The sequence below is a fragment of the Convolutriloba macropyga genome, chromosome 2 (genome assembly GCF_964194025.1).
Source record: "Convolutriloba macropyga chromosome 2, txConMacr16.3, whole genome shotgun sequence".
NCBI classification, from domain to species: Eukaryota; Metazoa; Xenacoelomorpha; order Acoela; family Convolutidae; genus Convolutriloba; species Convolutriloba macropyga.
In genome coordinates, this window is record NC_134469.1 from 14,292,353 (window position 1) to 14,313,448 (window position 21,096).

Here is a 21,096-nt window from a genome sequence, read left to right on the forward strand (position 1 = left end):
AAAGGTGTGTAAAAAGCAATCTTTCGACTGAAAGCAATGTGGGACAAAATTTTTGACTTTCGAAAAACAGAACTTTGAGCGACATACAAAAGAAATTGAGATTTGAGCTAGATCTTCTGAGATTTACTTAGGATGGCTCTGCAACGGTAAGATCATATGCTTTTCCATAACTCCCTAGGACTATTAGACTAAGCGTCAGTTCAAAAGTATAAAAGTTCACTTGTATATATAAGTATATAAGTTCAAAAGTTCAACTGCCTTTTTTACCCTGTGTTAATTGAAAGTAACGAATTCTATCAAACGACTTTTTCATATATGTATGATGAATGGTCAACAACTGGTTGTTACAACTTACTGAAATTTAGTTATTGCCGTAATTGGCGAAACAGACAATTGTTATCGTTATGTTATGAAGAAAAAGCGAAAGATTGTATAATGAGAAATTTAGTATGATTCTTAGTATTCGAAAAATTTGAGATTAACCATTGTAACTGAAATACGGGGACAAATTTTGCCCAGATGCTTTCATAGTTTACAATTTTGACTGATTTTCACTACTTTAAGTGTCGCAAATATCGAATACGGTTGAGTGCTCTTGATGTAAAAGAAGATTAGGTATTAAATTCAATGAATTATCATACTAATTGTACCTCAGTGGCGGGTGAAATGTGATTGTCCAGAACAGGAAGTTTTACCTCAAACAATTTTTCCAAAAAGGAAACTATTTTGATTGCATGATTGATTGCATGGGTTGAACTGATAACAATGATCGTTGATCGTTTATGAACCAAGATTTTCTAATTTCGTGAATTAACTAATTTCAGTTTGTTACGGAAAAAAATTAAAAATCATTGATGGCAAATAAGGAAGATTGCATTATCGAGCATTATCAAAAGAAGTATCAATAGATTGTAATGGTCCCTGACATGAGGAAGCCGTGTACGCAAATACCAACGCAAAAAAGTTTACCAAATTTTACCAAATTTTAGCAAAATTTACCAAATAGTCCCTCTTCATATTGTGGATATTTTTGTTTTGCAAGAATTTTTGCATGCATTGTTGAGACGACAGAAAGGTTTTTTCAAAAAATGTGAATTATATCGTTTTTTCACGGAAAAGATAACACCTGTGTGTATATAGTTTGCAAAATTTGCATCATATATCTTGTGTTGACATGCAGGATTTTTATATATTTTGGAAGATAAATGAGAAATACCTTTGTAAGAGTTTCATAAGCTATGAGGAGATCATGGCAAACTTTGTTTCTCCAACCACATCCAATTTGGGCATATTTGGTTAATTAACTGCTATTTCACAAACAAATTATATCACAAACCTCCCGGACTTACCTGTCAGTGTACTTCAACACTGCGGATGCAGGAACCGTACTATGGTTCATAATTTCAGTCTGTTTTCAAGCGGATTCATATAACGATCAAAACAGAATAGTGCATGATCAGGGATCATTTTTAGAGTAACTTTTTTGCTCTAATTTTTGGCTTCATTGTAATCTAATAAGCATAAAATACAGTCTGTGTATACAATTGACAGCTTATATATACCCTATGAATCAAATTTAGACTTTCTGAACGTTTTTTAAGTTTGGTTATTTTGTTAAATTGTTTTTCATTTTCATTCTTCTCAGTGCCAGTGGTCGTAAATGACACGTGCTATCCAGTGGTAGAAGTAAGGCACATTGGCAAAGAAGCTGCTGCCCCCACATCCCATCTCCTGTAGCCCCTCACTCCCCCCGTGGAAACTGCTCACCCCGTACACACACTCCGCCTCATTCGTAGTCTGCAAAGAACACAGTGAAGCCATGTTGACAATAGTCAGTCAATTCTCGGATCAATTCTGCCCCCCCCAGTGTTTTCATGACCCCCAGATACAATATATAAATGAATTAATATATGGCTCTTGGTAAGCTAATGTTACCCATTTAGGTACGCGACCCTAGGCCGCTCTGATTAGACCATTTCCCAGACTTTGCCCTCTTATCGGATCATCGTGCGACCCAAAGCCCTCTGATCAGACCGTAGTAAGACTCAAAAAATTGTGCGACCATAGTGCGACCTCTGATCAGGCTATCGTGCGACCCAAATATTCCATGCAACTCTGGTGCGACTCAAAATTTTGTGCGACTTTAGTGCGACCAACGCTTCCTCTGATCAGTCCATTTCTCAATACATGTTATAATCCGTTGTTATTTGTTTAAATTAATCAATTCAAACCTATATACAACTTAAATTAAAATTTAATAATTTGGTATATCTTGTTAAGGTTAGGACAAAACTAATTGAAAAAATATAAACGGAAAGTCATTTTGAAGTGCCTGCAACTTTTCTTTTGAGACATCAAAAACAATGATAAAAAACTGCAGTTAAATAAATATTGTCAGTTAATGCTCTGGGGTCAGACCATGTATTTTGGGTCGCAACACGCCACCAGTGTGCAACCCAAATGGTCTGATCAGATCAGTCTAGGGTCGCGCACCTAAACCTGGGTAGTCAACTTTATTAACTCATAAACATGCCATTAGTTATCAGTCTAAAGTCAAAATCCAAACTTGGAATCACAGCAACTCTCAGATAAATGGCCCCTCTTCACTCTGACGATGAATTATTATGTGAATCAGAACCCACACAATCGGAAACCCACACAATTGGATCAGTAGTATCCACATAATCGGGTTTTCAGGTGGAATAATGAAACTCACACAACCGGTTTTTCAATTGGGATAGTGAAACCATAACAATCTGAGCTTCAAAGGGGATACTGAAACCCCAAAAATCAGAGGTCATGAGACATTCAGGAGGCTTCTTTTGTTTGCGACTGGCTCACAGGTTGACACTTCTTGCTATCAAAACAATAGCGTTTCCTCGCACTATTGTGACTGAAACCGATTGAGCAAGCCTGCTAAAAGCAACTGACAAAACAGCTGAGTAAAATCTTCTGTTATCGGTGAGTAGATTTATTCGCTTCAAGGTTGTCCCACCGAATCAGAGAGTCCTGCAAATGATTCAAAAGCCATGGGAATGAACTGAACACCTAAATTGGCAAACTGTTGGGAATACTGCTCGAACTTCCGCAGCTCTCAGGGCAAAACAAGACTTTCTCTCCGCATTTGAAACGATAATGGGCTGCAGTGGGGAGCTGATGGTTACATTCAGAGTTGTTGGCTGTCCATTAGTCCAACAATGTAAATATACGCGAAAAGTGTTTTTTCTGCATGCAAACTGGCCAGAGGTTAGCAGCGCTGCAAGCGGATGTAATTTTGACTCTTAGCCGGTTGTGTCGCGCAATCTTATCGTCCCACCTCTGACAAGTAACAGCATGATCACCAAATGTATCCAAAGATCCTGTTTTAGACTAGAGACAATTCCTTTCTGTTTTATATTCGTCAAGGACTTCCTGTAATTTGCTCTGAGTAGGCTGCGATATTGACAAATCATTTAGTTCATCTATCATTTTGGTAAAAAAAATATGATCTGCTGTCGGACTTTGGCCAGTTATAAGCTGTACCAATGAATCAGAGAGCGATACAGAACCAATATATGCTGCCTGTATCTGGTCAGACGCTTGTAGGAATCTAACTCCAGTTTTATTGATAGGTAAACATGCTTGATGCCATGACTCATTGGACATAAACACACCCAGTACATTCTCGAAAGTTGCCCTCTGTTGAGAATCAGACTGCTCAAAGTTTTTACGGCTTCCTCTGATGATCTATTGCAGCGCATTGAATACACCAATTCTGGTTTATCCAACAACTACGTAAAATTTCAAGAGCACACTGTGGGTCGTTTATGTACTCCAGGTTCTCCAGTCGGTTTTTGATCTTTTGAACACGCTTCTGTATCCAGGAAGCAACGAATCTGGCTGATCCAACAGCAGCACCCAGTATTTCGAGTCCAATTTTACTATTTCTATTATTTCTGCCATAAATTGTGTTCAGTACGCCTTTTGAACAGACCTCACATTTGTCGCTTCTGAGTTCTAACCCGCAGTCGAGGATCGCGTCTATTGGCAGTCGAGTTTCTTCTTCCAGAGGGTGTAGAGTTTTAGGCTATCTGAAAGTTTGATAATATCTGGTGCTCCTCCATCTGTTATAAGTATTTTTGTTGCTCTCCCGAATTGGCCTTGGAGACACAGCGCTTTAGTGCGAGCTGCAAGTGCATCTATGATTTCATTAATGTTTTTTCTTGGTTGCTTCATTGAAGCAGCTTCATAGCAAATTCCGGTGTAGTCTCCCCGCTTTACAGGCTTTTCTTGCTAAATATTTTTTCTGATTTTATTTGTGTTTCCTTCCAACCCTATTACTTACTTGTAATATGCATTCACTAATTGCAATTAGCTTTTCCCAGTTTTCAATGCTGTTTGGCTGTGAAACACAACCCCCGATAAAATTGATGAAAACATCAACCGACTGAGACAAAATTTCACAGGTGGGATCCGTGTTGAAAATTATTTCTTGCAAATGGTTTCCAAGTCCGCCCGTTCATTAGGGATTCATAATTGATGCACCAAGACGGCCCTCTGAGCTATTTCAACTTGCTTCTGTTTCACCAATCAAAACTATCTGGTCAATGCGGGCTGCTATATCACGCGTATTTTTTACGGTAAGGATCCAAATTGAGCGTATGTCCCTATGGATCGTGAGCACACGCATTTGTCAAAATGTCATCCCCAAATTGTATAACTGATCTTAGTTTCGTTGTTGTTGTTGTTGTGTTTTTCGGTTGTTTCAATCAGTTAATCTTTTTTGTCAGGATAAAACAACACTGTATCAACAAAAACTCGAATACGGGGGTCAGGTTCATCAATTGTCAAGTCGCTCATTGACTGTGCTAATCAAGAGGATTGGTTTCAATCTTTTAAAACCTCTGATAACACGGTGTTTTCACCAAGGCGAGAACTGTCTACAGTGATACATTCATCACTTTGGATTGAAGAGGCCCTAATTTTGTAATTTTTTCTCTTTCTAATTGCTCGTTCTTATTTTATGAATAGAGAGAACAACGTCTTATATAGCAACAGATCCTTATTTTTGCTGCTGATATGAAGAAAAGCTTCTTTCAAATAGGACTCAAATTGCTCTTGTTTAATCTTCGGGCTGCCGGCTGTTACATATATTTCCTGTTGTTCATTATCGGAGATTGAATTGGGGTAGACTGCTAAATGTAACTATAGCTTATGTTGTTTTAATCTAAATGAAACACAAAAACTTGGGGGGTGGGTAAATTTTCTCCTAATTTTGCTTAAAAACAACTACTCAAGCAATCAATTGCTATCAAAACAGGAACCATCTCACAGGGGGACAAGCATACTTCGTCTTGCCCCAACAGACCCAAAAAACACTTCCAGTCAGGCAACAAGAAACATAGAGGACGCAAAAAAAGTATAAACTTTATCCTTGATAAATTTCTCTTTTTGAATTGCAGATTTTGCTCTAGAAGCTAACCGCGCACGTGCTTGAATACAATTCAAACTTATCCGTTACAAATTATGTGTTGTTATATATAGCGTTTTACTATGTAAGAATAATGCACGTGTCCCGTGGGGTCAAGAAACACATATCTCCACTCAGCAGGGGGGGGGGGGGGACAGAATAGATTCCAAATCTCATTCTCGTTTTTTACGGAGAGAAACTACCACAACCCACAGGTGCGAACCTTTATTTTGTCGTCCTTTTTAAGGTGAAAAGTGTAAGAGGTTATCATTTTCATAGTTGTTTGACAACTATCCAGAAAAAAATTATTAGGTAAAAATAACTATCATCAGAGGTCTTCTTCATTAATAAACAAAAATTTCTTCTATAAAACATCATCTAACAGTCATTTTTTCTGCACAATTGAAAAACACAAAATCAGCAGAGGGCTATTCTTTGTTCATATCCTTTTATATTTATTACGCAATTTTCATTTCACTCATTTCTATCCATCAATACTCTGCTGACTATGACTATGGTCACTTTTTGCTTGACCATGAAATACGATAGGCCTCGTCATCTACACCTCAGTCGATCAAGGAGAGCTACAAAAGCTAAGGGACAAACATGATTGCGTGTTAAGGAGTGAATTTAGTGGTTTTACAGCCTGTGGCAAGCCTATGTAGGAAGGAGTTTTAATTGTATTGTTGTTCTGGCCCACTTTAGTGGGGGGTGGGGGGAACTATACACTGAAATTGGTTTCCTGTTCAGTCAATTTGGGCCGATCGATACCCAGGTTGAGGTCCAGAGCCAAATTGTTTTATGATCAGACCCAGTCGAGCGCACACCCGTGAGTTCCCAGACCGAAAATACAGGGTCTGGACGGAAGTTCGAGCGCACTACAGTCTGGACGATGGTCTGGAGATGGTCTGATCAGAGCTAATATTGGTCTCAAAAGTCTGGACCATGGTCTGGAGATGGTCTGATCAGAGGTCAAATTGGTCTGAAAAGTCTGATCATAGACGTATTTGACCGCACTTGAGGCTGATCATAAACGATTCGAGCGCAATTGGGTCTGATCGGAAGCTTGTTCGAGCGCACTTGACTCTGATCACAAACTGCTCGATCGAAATTGGGTCTGATCAGAAATGCTTTCGGACGCAATTGGGTTTGATCAGGGACCAATTCGAGCGCCTCATTTTTTTTCGTTTTTTCCCTTTTTCTACTGAGAAAGGTTGGCTCTGCCAAGAGGCAACAATAAAGTAGCGTTCTGATCAGAGACTCATCTAAAATCCGGTAGATCTGATCAGAAAAAAGGAGTTCAGCTGATAGCAGAGGCTGGTCCCCTTCAGAGGAAATTTTGATTTAGTGGAGACCACGATGCTTCCTATGGCAAGCTGTCTAAACTCACCCATCAAGTCAAAAACATACACTAAACGGTATACTAAACAAATTTGTTCTCAACAGTTTGGTTTTGTTCTCTTTAGCAATACTTTTATAATTGGTTTTTCCTTAGATGAATTAAATGCTGCAAACATCAGTTTTTATGAAATTAATATATTTTAACAAAACTAAGAGATTTTTTCATAAGTAAAATCTTTCTCTGATCAGACTATTTGGAGCGCACATGAGTCTGATCAGAACCGGTTTCGAGAGCGCTTCAGTCTGATCATAAATGGCTGCAAGTGCAACTGTGTCTGACCATAACCTTTTCGAGCGCACTTGACTCTGATCATAGTCTGATTGAGGTCTGGGCAATGGTCTGATTTTGAGTCTGGACAATGGCTTGAAGATGGTCTGATCAGAAGGCCTTCGGTCTGAAAAAATCTGATCAGAGGTATCTTGAGTCTGGAAGGGCTAACCAGGGATATTTTCCGTCTAGAAAGTTTGATCAGAGATAGTTTTGGTCTCAAAATCTGATCAGACAAAAATTTGAGTCTGGACCTCAACCTTGGTGTAATCATCGTAAAGAATTGCAAGTGGTATCTTTAGAAAGCCCGCCCAGCGTAAAACATGGAATCAAAAAAAAATTTAAATTTTGTTTTTTACAGTATTGTACCCAGATTTTAAAGGTTGTGAATCTTAGGCAAAATTTAGACACTTTTTTTTCAAGTTGTCCTTAATTTTTGTCCCATTTTTAGTTAATTTTGCCTAAAAGGTAATTTAGAATTGTTAATGATAGCTTAATTTTTGAGCTATAAAGATAGAGGAGGTTTATTGAACTGTTCGAAATAAGTTTTCAAGCTAAAATTTATGTTAAATTTTTATCAAAATTCAATTTTTTCTTCAAAAACGGGACAAATACGCTCTTTTAGAAATCTTTCTTTAAAATAGCTGGATGTAGACACCTAAAATTTTCAATAATTTTTTTGTGAGCTCAAAATCAGAGCTAATTCAACTCCCATTGTCTTTAGGAGTGATTTGGAGTTATAATTGTGCCAGCTTTTTGCTTGTTCAAACTCGATATTCAATCGAATTTTATTATTAGCTTTTTATATATTGTTTTTATATTTTATATATCTGTTTTGCAAGCATTTAAACAATTGAAGGTCTTCATAGCTGGGCAGCAATATCAGAACTGATCTTGATCTCACCAGGGATCCCATCGGTGACAAATGTTTCGATTTTATTGGGGCGCGGCCTTTCTTTTAAATTTTCCCGCAAATTATTTATACTTTATTATGTAAATTAATGACAAGAACTTCAAATCAGCTCGCAATTTTTGGCAGAATCCAATTGCAATAATTGAGGCATAACGACTATTCATAACGACCACTCATATATTATTCAGGGTCATGCTCAGGGTTTTTATGGCTCTGACAAACTGTTTTCGTAAAATTTTTTGGGCATCTTATATTTTGCTTTCATTTCTTATATTTTGTGGTCCAATGACTTTATTTTCCAATCAAAGATCCAAGACATATTTTAACCTTCACAGTAATTTCAGTTGTTTTCAAAAGTCTCATAAGACTTTCAATATATTTGTTTTAAGAAAAAAATCAATTTTAAAAAAATGCCATTATTTTGTATTATTCATCTCAATTTCCGGTGTAGTCTTAGTTGAGACATGCCAAAGCCCATTTTCTCAGAGTTATAGGTTATTTTTGTAAAGGATTTATATTTAACTAAAGGTTGCTTGTAATTGATACTACGAGTTTTCAAAAAATTGATTTTTGAGCATATTTGCTCATTTTTTAGGTTTGATTTGTTTCCTTATCAAATGATTGAAAAATGAAACAAAGAAGTACATAAATGAAAACAGGCACAGCGTTGACAAATTGCAGAAAAAATAAATTGTTTTGACGAATAGTTTATGCTTTTATGGGGAACAGTTCAATGGCAAAATTGGTCGGATAACCTTTATTTTTTTGCATGTGTTTTTCTTTTTCTGTTGTTGTTGTTTTACCACATATAACAGACAATGAAGGATCTCAAACGTATAAAGGAACTTATTTAAAGCTATTTTTTAGTGGTTTTAAAAAGAATTTTTTATTTAAAAAATATTTTTTCAACTGTCTCCGTTTGGCTCTCATTTTCGACATTGTGTAACTCAACATCAAAAATAAGAAGACTCAACTACCCTTAATGCTTCAATTATTGTTTTATTGTGGATTTCATGTGTGTTTTGACTCATGGCTGGGACTATATAATTTCCTAAGAAGTTCGCCCCCTTTTTGCTCTTTTTTGTCGACCTGTTACTTAGTTGCATTGAGGACATGTCGCATATCCTTTCTAATGGAGTATAGGTTTATTTGTTTTTTAATGTTTTATCTGATGCGTATTTAACTGTGTTATTTGTTTTCTAAATGCAGAGATTGAGCTTTGGTCTTACATAATGTAGGTTATTTGTTTTTTATGGTCTTTTCTTTTACTCCTATTAACAACAGGTTTCATCGGCCCTCAGTTATTTTATTCCATTGGTGGTTTGTTGAAAAATATGTATATTTTTGAACGTTTTCTGTCACTGCGTCTTTTTGTAGCCAAAAAATTCAAGAACGCGGATGAGCGGTGTCAGAACAATATGTGCGAACGCTTATTACCGACCCTCCTTGTTTGATTTAATTTCTCAATAAATTCTTTGTTTTTGAATTTATTGACAAAATAAGATCATGGCCTCCCAATACCTTGCTATCTCGTCCTCATGCCTCATATCATTGAGCGCAACCCAGTATGAGGTCCAGAGCCAAAATTCCGTCTGATCAGACTTTCCAGACTAAAATAATCTCTGTTTAGCCTTTCCAGACGGAAATTAACCCTAACCACACTTTTCAAAACGAAGCCCTTCTGATCATACCATATGCAGTCTATGGTCCCGACTCAAATTCAGACCATTGCCCAGACCTTAATCAGACTATGATCAGAGTCAAGTGCGCTCGAAAAGGTTATGGTCAGACACAGTTGCGCTTGCAGCCATTTATGATCAGACTGAAGCGTTCTCGAAACCAGTTCTGATCAGACTCATGTGCGCTCCAAATAGTCTGATCAGAGAACGATTTTACTTATGAAAAAATCTCTTAGTTTTGTTACAATATATTAGTTTCCTTAGATCAATTAAATGTTTGCAGCATTTAATTCATCTAAGGAAAAACCAATTATAAAAGTATTGCTAAAGAGAACAAAACCAAACTGTTGAGAACAAATTTGTTTAGTATACCGTTTAGTGTATGTTTTTGACTTGATGGGTGAGTTTAGACAGCTTGCCATAGGAAGCATCGTGGTCTCCACTAAATCAAAATTTCCTCTGAAGGGGACCAGCCTCTGCTATCAGCTGAACTCCTTTTTTCTGATCAGATCTACCGGATTTTAGATGAGTCTCTGATCAGAACGCTACTTTATTGTTGCCTCTTGGCAGAGCCAACCTTTCTCAGTAGAAAAAGGGAAAAAACGAAAAAAAATGAGGCGCTCGAATTGGTCCCTGATCAAACCCAATTGCGTCCGAAAGCATTTCTGATCAGACACAATTTCGCTCGAGCAGTTTGTGATCAGACTCAAGTGCGCTCGAATAATCTTCCGATCAGACCCAATTGCGCTCGAATCGTTTATGATCAGCCTCAAGTGCGCTCAAATACGTCTATGATCAGACTTTTCAGACCAAATTGACCTCTGACCAGACCAACTCCAGACTATGGTCCTGACTGTAGTGCGCTCGAAATTCCGTCCAGACCCTGTAATTTCGGTCTGAGAACACACGGTTGTGCTCTCGATTGGGTCTGATCATGAAGCAATTTGGGTCTGCACCTCAACGTGGGAATTTCCTCTAATTTTCCTCGCTTTCAACTGTGAAAATCTGCTAGAAGTATAATCATTCAAATCTCAGTTATACATTTTCTGTGATCCCCCGTAATATGAGATGCATGATATTGACTTGCCTGGTTAATAAGAAAGAGTGGGCTGCCATCGTCCATGTAACAGATGCCCACTTCGGCCATCACACTCACCCCACACACTAAGTCCTGTCTGCACTCTTCTATACTGAATGGGTTTCCGTCTGATACCTCGAACATGGACTGTGTGAACAAGGCCTCGTGCAGTGTCCTAAAGCATCGAAAGAGGCATCATACAGTGCAGATCAGATCAGATCTATCTCCACAGTTTTTGATCTGCTGCCCTGTGATCCATAAATTTTTATCGTGTAAGTTCTTGATAAGCCGCAGTAACATATCACCTGTTTCTGGACATGTGTAAAAAAAATTCTTCCGAAAAATGAACAAACTAATGGCTGTATTGATTAAAGTTTTTTTATTCATTGATCCCTGAAATATTTGTGGAGATCCTTAATTTTATAGACGATCATACATTATTTTCCAAATGTCAAAAGGGTTACTGCATCGGTTCTGTAAATGTATCTTATTAATGTTGTCATAATAAATGTTTGAACAGATTCCTCGCAAAGAGAAAATAGAAACTAAGCAGACTTTAGTTAGAAGGTCTGCCTTATAAAGCTGAAATATTGTCTGTCCGATAAGCGTGAATTCATACGTATGTTTCCAAACATTTTCTAAAATGAGTCCACAGATCAAAACTCTTAAAAAATTTTTTACATGCACAATAATGCAAAACAATGCAGTTAAGTCCAAAAACATGAATAATTTGACGTTCAACTAGCAGGCCCACAAACGCATCACAAGAAAATCACTTTAAGGGGCAAAAGTCTTGAAAGAATTCTAAAATTCTGTTTCGCACAAACTCGGGCTGGAACCCTTGTCCATTGTTTAGCAACCATAGGTCTTACCACTAAAGCAGCCGATGGGTAAAATTTGCGTCCATTACTCTATGTATCAGCAATATTTTGTTGAACAAATTTGTTGGCTGTGATATGCTGCATGTTTAAGCAGCGGAACAACTTGTGCAGATAATGAGCTTCTACATGGTGGCTTCTCAAAACGCATGTACTGCGTTATGCTTCATGTTTAAGAGGTGTTAAAACATGTAAATATTGGGAGCTTAAATATGGTGACATAGCGTTTGAGTTAGATTTTATACATAGATTGCGTGGCTGTATCATTTAAAAATCTTTCGCTTGTGTTACATTTTCATGGGACTTAACAAAAAAGTACCAAAACGGCATAATGTGCTTATTAGCGTCAATGCATCAAATGAATGCCGACTTTTTGTCACAAAAGTTGTTTTTCATAAAGTTTTTTTAGAACTTAAGAATTTAATAATAAACTTTGACCTCTGAATTCTGTCTGACAAATTTTGGAACGTTTACCTAATTCAATTTCATTAGAAACGCTATATATTGATTTGTAAAATCATTTTTGACAATTTCATATCAATTAGATAGGTTCTCTTCATTCCTCTGAAAATCATTCTTTTCATTATCTCTTTTTCAAAATGTTTTTCAGTTTGATAATGTCTTTTTGCATCCCAGTTTGACCACACTTGGTAAAATGAAGCTTCTTGTTACGACAAATTTTAGTATAAATCTTAGTATTTTTCAAAAATTTTGTTTCAGGTGGGCAACCTGTGATGATAAGAAATGGTAACATCAGTAGTTTTGTCTATTTTAATTTTTAAGGAGTTAATTAACGTCAAAATGATACTGTTTTAATTTACAAATTTGAAATTTAAAAATTAAAGTGTAGTTAAATTGCATGCGTCTAATTTTTTTTACTCACTCTCCAACAGGCAAAAACTTGTAAAAATTTTTTAGAAAAAAAAACATTTACCTATACGAATAATGTGTCTAGATGACTATAAACATCAATATTCGTTCTCCCCAGTTTGTGGTCATGGCATAAAATGATTACAAAAACTGATTCAATTTTATTTAAAGTACAGCTCAATCAATGAAAATTTTTTTTGAGTTCAGGTGTTCTGGGTCTTCATGTTTATGTCACCAGCTCCCTGGTTAAATAGTTTAACAAAGTATAAGTTTTCGCATATCAAATTTTGGAGAAGATTCAGTGATTTAGTTTCAATATTCAGCTGTTGTAGTTTTTAGCAGAACATTTTAGAAGATATATTTTTCTTGAAACATGTAAATTACTCCCATGAATCCCCATGAATAATAATCTTCAAATTGTGACTGTTCGTTTTTATAGGTAAAAGTAGGATTTGAAGGCTCCTATTTGTCTATTAACGGGTACTTTTTTGTGTTGATCGAGCAAAAACTCGGTTACAACATTTTTAAAGCAAATTTTACTGTTAAAAGTTCTTATTGAAGAGTGCAATTTGTTCATTTTTGAACGCTTTTCAAGATTAAGGATTTGTTACTCCACGTCGTTTTCGTTTTCTTTTTTAAAATAATTTGATTTGTTCTCTTGTTCTGTCTAGTGTTATGGCGGCTAGAAAACATTTTAAAATTTTTGGATGTTTCCCATTGTCTTATGTCTGTTTGTAGCTTCATTAGGCTAACTCATATATAATAAGAGACTTATATAAAAGGAACTTTCTCTGGCAAACACAAATTAAACCCTTAGAAAAAGTAAGCCGACATGCAAAGAAGCCGAATGTTATGTAACAGGTATATAATCTTTGCTCAAAAATACGTTGTTAGCCATTGACAGAGCATTTTTTTTAACTTATAATCTATTGCAGTGCACCAATGATACAAATGACAACTTTTTGAGAGATCCTGTGAGCTATCCGGAAACTGCGGACCAATTTCGCGACACACGCGACAAGCACCCACATGCCCAAAGGACAAATTTTAACGCATTTATCTCGGCTTATTGGACCTCTTTTCCAAAGTTCGGCTTGATTTCCTATGGGCTTGCTTGGCCGTCATCGCTTTTTCTAGTTGCTTTACAATGATCGGGGAAAAAACTTACTGTCTGAAGGCAAAAGAAATTTATCGGAAAGCTTTAGAGTTATGTTGGAAAATTCTGTGCCACGAACAGACTCGCGCGAGCCTTCTTATTATACAAAATGGTCTTTCTGATAAATTAAAGTCTGGGCTGGGCAATATCTGGCTTCACTAACTGAGGAAAGTCATAAGGCAGAAGTTGGGTAGTTCCCAAACCGCAGGCTGCCAATGGAGTGCCTATTGGTCGTTGTTGGTGACAGAGAGGTATGACTTTGGAATCCGATTCCCTTATTGGATCCAGCAACTGCAACAGCGCTATGTTGTTCACATGTTTTGTGTTCTTCTGAAACCTGAAAACGAAAAAAAAATGAGATAAGGATGCCCGATAAAAATTGATTCGGGTTGTTTTCTGGTACCAGACCAATTTTGCCACTTCTGGTTACATTTTTGCTCCAGGTTTGGGTTTATGATCAAACATTAATGCAACCTTAGTTAAAACAATTTATGCGACTATGGCTTTTCCATGCCACAACTTTGATCGCACAGCACAACCGTGATCTGATGTCAGATAACGGTCTGGAAGTTCTCATCCTGAGAAAATTTTGACCGCACGCAATCCAATCATGAAACTTTGATTTCATTTATCTATTATTTGGAGGCTATTTAGTTTTTTCAAAGATGGACAACACTTTCTCCAGGCAACAGAACCACATCCTTAGAAAATAAATCACACGCTATAATCGCAAGCTCCAAAAAACTTTGAACCAGAAATATTTTTAAACAATCAGTGCAGCTGATGAACGAAAAAAATTGGATAAATTAAAAAAAAGCAACTAAGATCAGTCTCGTGCATAAGAAAATGGATTTATTTCGACTAGAATATATTTTTTTGTTTATTAATTGATCATGGATTACAATTTGATATGACTGACCCCTCTGCAATGTACCATCTTCTGACTCTGTAGTGTTTCTTCACACTCTCACTGTCTGTGAAGTCAGCCACCTCCACAAACACATTCGAGGCTAAAACAACAAAAGACACGACACTCATCCGCATTTCAGCAAAAAGCTACCCAGGTTGAAGTGCAAGGCCCAAACGGAAAGGGTTTATGTCCAGATCGTTCGTGCAGTTTTCAATGTTTCCAGACTATGTAATTGTTCCGACCCCTCTTGAGGGGGGAGGAACTATATACTCGACTGGGTTTTTTTTGTTCAGAAAATTTTGACCGATCGATATATTCATCTTAGAGAGTTGTGAGTGGTATCATTAAAAGCCCGTCCAGCGTAGAATATGGAATTAAAAAGACAGAACTTTGTTTTCTACAGCAAGCTATCGTGGTTAAAATTTTGGTGATCCGACTTGTGTTATTTTTATTCAAATTTTCCGGAATTTTTGCCTAAAATTTCGTCGATTTTGCCAAAAAAATGTAAAAATTCTTAACAATAAAACTGTTGATTTTATTTTTAGGGACAAACAACTCTTGTTGACTATTTTGATTTAATTTTTTGGCTAAAATTTTGGCTAAATATTTCCAAATTCAGCTTTTTTCATCAAAATTTGCCCGAAATAAGCTTCTTTAGACCACTTTGATTAGATTTACCGGAAGTACACACCCAAAAACAACTAAGACTATATTTGTAATTTACAAAAAGGAACTAGTCCTACTTTCACTTCCATTGAGAGTAGTCAGGAATTGAAATTTTGCCGTTTTTTGCTAAATTTACTCTATAATTATCAAAAACACGGCACTTATTTTTGATGTTTTAACTAACAAATTATATAGATCTAATACATTAGAAACAATTGATAGTTCTTGATGGACGAACAGCATTAGCAAAGCTGGTTTTGGTCCAACCTTGGACTGCAAAAATCTGAAAATAGTTCGGAAGGTAATCAGCCGGTCTTTTTTGAAAAAAAAATTGATCATTTTTATGTTAATTACAGAACACAACAATTCAAATAAAAGCTCACTGTTGATAGTCCCAAATGGCTTCCCAAGCAATTTCGAATTAATGTGTTTAGTTTCTTTAATCAAAAAAAGTTTGGTCGTTTTGATTTTTAAAAATGTTTGGTTTTTAAAAAAGATAAATGAAAAAAAAACAATGGCTTATTGAAGCTTGCCTCTATTTCTCTTTTAAATTGGTCAATTTTTAGCTGAGTGTCAGCAAAGAAAAGGTGCCCTCTTTACTCTACTGAAATAAAACTTAATCTTTTTTGCGGTTTTACGCTTTAAGTTATGGTTTTCTGGCCGTGATACTACCAGATATCACAATTTGTTTCCGATTTTTAGTCATAGGCCCATTTTTGTCTCGTTTTGTCACTTTATCTTATTCTTAATAGTATGAATAATGCCTTATTGCCGTTCAAAATAAGCCAAAATTGAACATATAAAAGTCTTTAAAAGTATAGATTATGGTTTTAACGGCTTCGAAACCCCTTTCTCGAAGATTTCTATTGAATTTTTCGGATCTTTCCCATTTGTGGCCCCCCAGTACGGGGGTTGCAAGAAATATGCAACCACTAAGCTGCGGTGGGGCACAAACGGAAAAGATCCAATATTTCATATTTGTTTTTTTAAACTGTAGTTTTTACTGTCTTTCAAACCGTATGAAATTTCCTGGATTATGACATGTGACATTGGTTTTTTTACGGAGGAATAAGTAAGCCAATGTTCTGTTTTGAGTAGATAGCTGATGGCTTTCATGAGTTTGAAAACATTTGTGTTTTCAAAAATAGAGACTTTTTAACTTCGCATTTTTGTTTGCTTTCGTCAATTTCTTACCTAGTCTCGTTAATTACAGGCCACATGTGACAGCATTGTCATCGAGCGGAAAATGTACAAAATTTGAAGTTTTTAAAAAAAATTGTTAAGAATTTAGTGGCTTCGACACAAAAAAAGTTAACAAATTTCTGATTTTTGTCTTTATTTGACCTTCTTTTTGCAGACGTAAGACATATTATGAATAATTAGAGGTCTCAAGCGCTTCCTGTAGACGAACAAACGAACCTATTCAATTTTGTTGCAGCTAATGGCTTTCATGACTTTAAAATTAATGATTTCTAAAAATACAAAACTATTACTTAATTTTGCTGTTTATCTTTTACTTGTCTATTTTAATTGTTTTAATAAGTTTTAAATGAATTTTTGTTTGCTGTTTTTAATAGCTGTTCTTTTTGTAACGAAACAAAAAATTGAATTATAACAGTTCTTAATGTCCTACTAAAGAAGCGTATGTGATCATAAATAATTTGGATGTTTCGAATTGCTATCTAATGGCTTTAATTACTTAAAAATTAAATGTTTTTAAAAGTTTAGCCAATTTTTAGAGCTGTTTTTTGTTCTTTTTTGTCTAATTGTTACTTTGGACAAGTTTTTTTAAAATTGGACAAAACTTTGGATATAATTAATGTTTTTAGTTATTGTTGCGTGATTTTGTTGTTCGTCTTGACTTGCTTTCTTAATAATGGTAGATCTCATCAATCTAATGCGGCATTTACTCCACTGAGTTTTTTGCGTTGCTGGTGATCTTTTTGCTCATACACCTTTGTTTTTGAAAAATACTGTTATTCATTTGGTAGACATTTATACCAAAAATGTGGATGAGCGGGGTCGGAACTTTATGTGCAAACGCACCTCATCGTGCCTCCTTGTTGTATACTTCCGTTCATATTTAGACTGATAATACTCGATTTCGGCCCTGGACTTCAGCTTCCAGCGTACTGAATTCAAATAATAATAATAATAAAAGGTGTAGGGTCTGTTAATTCCCTCCAAAATGAAAACATTTTCTTTTGTTTTCCATCTGTGACCACTGTGAACAATTTAATTGTATGATCTAATCAAAGGTCGCATTTTACATTGTAATTAACGTGAACAATATGTCCGACTTAGGCTTTCACAAAACGTGCACAAGAGTGACAAGTGTAGTGACATGACATCATCAGTAATGGCATGTCATCCGATATCTGGGTTTAATTCACGCATTTTTGTTCACTGTACCCTTTATGTCAAGAATATTTATCGTCTGATATGTGACCTTGATTTTGTGTGTTCATGTATCTGTCTGTATTTGTCTTATTGGTTATGAAAATCTCATGTGCGTTCACTTTACATGGCCGCGATTGTTCAAGCGGCTTAAGTTCAAGCTGTATTTTTTTTCTCTTCTTCCTAGTTGTAAGGTTCCGGGGGTTTTCTGCGCTAAACAATTAGCGTACCAGACAGCCTGCAGCAGACAAAGTTTTCAAGTGATGCATGCAGTTCTTATAATCAACGTGCTACAGGCCGAATAAAAGTTTCGTGCTTATTTGTTTACTTTATTGATCCCGGATAGATTACAAAATATTCCAATAATATGAAGAATTTTTGTTTTATGACGTCATCGTTAAAATATACTAACGGTGCTGTCCGTCCACACAATGTGCTGCTGTAATGACCCACCCCCTGTCAACTATAGATCCCCCACAGTAGAAGGAAAAGTGGAGAATCCTCAACCGGACAAAGAAGGGGCGACCTGGTGTGGGAGCCGAAGGGAAGCCATTGACAATAGCCGACACCAAATGTGATTTAAATTCAGATGCTGACTTCTGCTTCAGTTTTTCCGAGTTAGACTGATAACCAGAAGAAAAAACGATAAGAATTGAGAGAAGAGTTAAACTGTGTATAGAGAAATTCATCATGGAAATGCTAATAATAAAAATATTCTGCTCTCAAAACTTTTACAACGTTGTAATTATCCTTGCTAGCTTTTCATTGTTGGAGTAACCATTAAATTGTGTTCTCCGACTGGTGAACTTGATTGAACTTAATTAAGGAGTCAATAAGAAAAACAAACGCACAAATTTGTTTAGTTTATTTTGTTTCAATTTTGCATCTATAATTTCTGGATAAAGAGATTGAACAAATTTTCAATGTTTCCTCAGTGCTAGATTAGTCACAAGCGATCTGTATCAAAAAATTCTGCAGCAAATTTCTGAAGATAAAACTTCGCAAATTAATTGTTCACGCGATTGACGATACCATTACACCACAGACAAAAAAGCAGACTGAAAAATCAAGGAGCAGGAACAATTCATCGAGGTTTTAAACCTTATAAAACGCTATGAAATAAAATCCGAATGATCAATTCGATTTGATTAATATTTTTTATCTGAAAAAAAACCGTCAAACTCAAAGTGAAAATAGTCAAAAAGAGGTCAAGCACATTCTACAAAAAAGCTAAAAAGATTTGGAAGTGAAATAATCTCTTTCAAATATTGTAAACTGGTCGTGCGGTTTCTTTTTGCTGTTGAGACCTTAAAATCGACCGTCGGCAAAAATCGAAATGAATATGGTATGGCTGAGATGTTAAAAACATTCCAAAGGAATATATTTGGTTTTTGTGTTAACTTCCCATCAAAAAATTGGTTTTCCTGTACGTTTATCAGCGATGTTCATGAATTTAGTTTCTTGATGCATGAATGGAAACCAAACTTCGCTTCAATTTACGTTAAATATCAAAATTGATTTCCCTAATCAAAAACCATCTCCCTTATATCAAAAACCATCATGAAAATTTTTTGATACACACCAAGTCAATATTCTTATTCGATGACCAACAGCAAAGAAAAAACATTTAAAAACTGGAGAGCCAGTAGTGATGATCCTAACACAAGGGAGAAATACTTGGTTGCAAAATTTTATTGAAAATGATATTTAACAAAACATGGTTGTAACAGAAAACTTTGAAACTGATCGAAAGTCGATAATTTGAAGATCTCACAAAAACAGTCACAACGGCAACTACTTACGGAAACCTCCATACTTTTTCTGAGGCATACTTGAAGTTGTAGTGAAATGAAGTCAAATTAGTCAAAATGAGCTCAAAATCAATTAGCTTGACGCAATTGAGTTTTACATATTTTTTCGTAGCGCATGATTCAAAAAGTTTAGCCGTTATCGTCGTCTAGTGAACTAATGAATGGCAAATAATCTACCTGGTGAAAAAAAACATGCTTTTTCAGACATTTAACCAGAAGCTAATCGCCCTCTCAGACAAATCTCTTATAAGGGTCTTTCTTCGATTACTATTTTGAAATAATTTGGTTTCAGTGCTTTCCTTACACAAACAAAATACATCCGTTCATTATTTCAGATGCGACGTAAACTTCCAATATTTTTTTAACAATTTGTTATCCTTTGGTGTTAGTATTGATTGTTGAAAAAAAATTCTGCAGAACCTAACTAAATTTGTCGCATCAACTTAAAAATTACCTTAATTTTCCTTTCGATTTCATGTGATAGCCTCTAAGTGCGTCTACGTTAACGAAATTTTACTTTTGTAATGCTAAATGAAAGGAAACCAGAGTTCCTTTCAATTGAATTAAAAATGACTTTCAGCAGCTGACTTTTAAGGTTAGTTCAAAGAAATAACAAAGAGTGCAACAAGGAGAAGTATATTTTAATGTGCAAACTTAGAACGAAGCAAAACAGATGGCGTTTGCAAAAAAAATGTGCCCCATTTTTTGGGTTTTTGATTTGTTGAAAGTTTTTGAAGGATTATTAGTGTATGACATGGAGCAGCCGGCCACTCTTAAAAACTATTATTTGGCTATCAAGATTTTTTGGGAAAAGCCGTAGTTTTATTTAACTTTGAAATAGGAAAAGGAGAATTTAAAAAATCGCTCTCATCTGGAAAAATTCGGCATCAAAAAACTCAATCGAAACTCCCCTTGGCCCACCGATTGATCTTTTTCAATTGCATCTTGAACGCATCTAAAGAGATAAAATCACCAGAGGTTCTGCACAACTTGAACGTGATAAGAGAAGCCAGAAACGCGCAGCTCAAGATGAGGTGGCGACGAAGATGTCATTAACAAAGTGAATCTGGATTAATGTGTGTTGATAAACCACTCAATCAAACAACTCGATCTGCTCTTTCTATATTACCCTTCTGTTTGGGGACAGAGAGACTTCGTTTTGCAGCAGTAGCCATTAACCGCACTTCTTGATGGATATTCTGAAATCTACTGCAATCGGCGCCTTATGAAGGAAACTTTCACAAGAGCGAGGAGCATCAGGAGATCGAAGTGGCTTTCTCACAAGAAAACAATACAACAGCAAAATTATAGAAACTTTCAATCGAAAATTAGAGTGATTTTCAGAAAAATACAATAAAAGCAATACGAAAACCTGTTAGCTAGAAAGATAATGAGATCCAGCAAAAATTTTTCAAACAAAATAGATTCATGTCAAATTATCAAATTAGAAATCAACATGGAACTTTGTGCTCTCACCAAACTGAATTATTCAAGTGCCCCGCTCTATAACCAAAGTTAATTTGATATCTCTAAATTGCTATCTCTAATTAACACCAATTCCGCAATGCACGTTTTCAACAAAGTTCTAATAATAAGTACAGGTGGTCTAATCAAAAATGT

At 35.8% G+C, this 21,096-nt stretch overlaps 1 protein-coding gene across 1 annotated transcript; it reads right to left on the bottom strand.

The window, feature by feature from the left end:
* Nucleotides 1-1,466: 1,466 nt before the first annotated feature.
* On the bottom strand, nucleotides 1,467-18,501 carry LOC142335139 (trypsin-like). The gene is made up of 5 exons (XM_075383503.1): nucleotides 18,078-18,501; nucleotides 14,612-14,702; nucleotides 13,856-14,029; nucleotides 10,798-10,963; nucleotides 1,467-1,797 (listed from the first exon to the last, which is right to left on the bottom strand). Exons 1-5 carry the CDS (start codon nucleotides 18,355-18,357, stop codon nucleotides 1,642-1,644), a joined length of 867 nt encoding a protein of 288 aa, XP_075239618.1. The 5' UTR covers nucleotides 18,358-18,501; the 3' UTR covers nucleotides 1,467-1,641.
* Between the last annotated feature and the right edge of the window lie 2,595 nt (nucleotides 18,502-21,096).

Excerpts from the sequence above, each read along its gene's own strand:
- LOC142335139 (XM_075383503.1), bottom strand. The coding sequence starts at position 18,357 with ATGATGAATTTCTCTATACACAGTTTAACTCTTCTCTCAATTCTTATC. Across the intron at positions 14,703-18,077 it reads TTGTGTGGACGGACAGCACC|CCTCGAATGTGTTTGTGGAG; the intron begins GTTAGTATATTT and ends TTGTTGTTTTAG. Across the intron at positions 14,030-14,611 it reads AGATGGTACATTGCAGAGGG|GTTTCAGAAGAACACAAAAC; the intron begins GTCAGTCATATC and ends TTTCGTTTTCAG.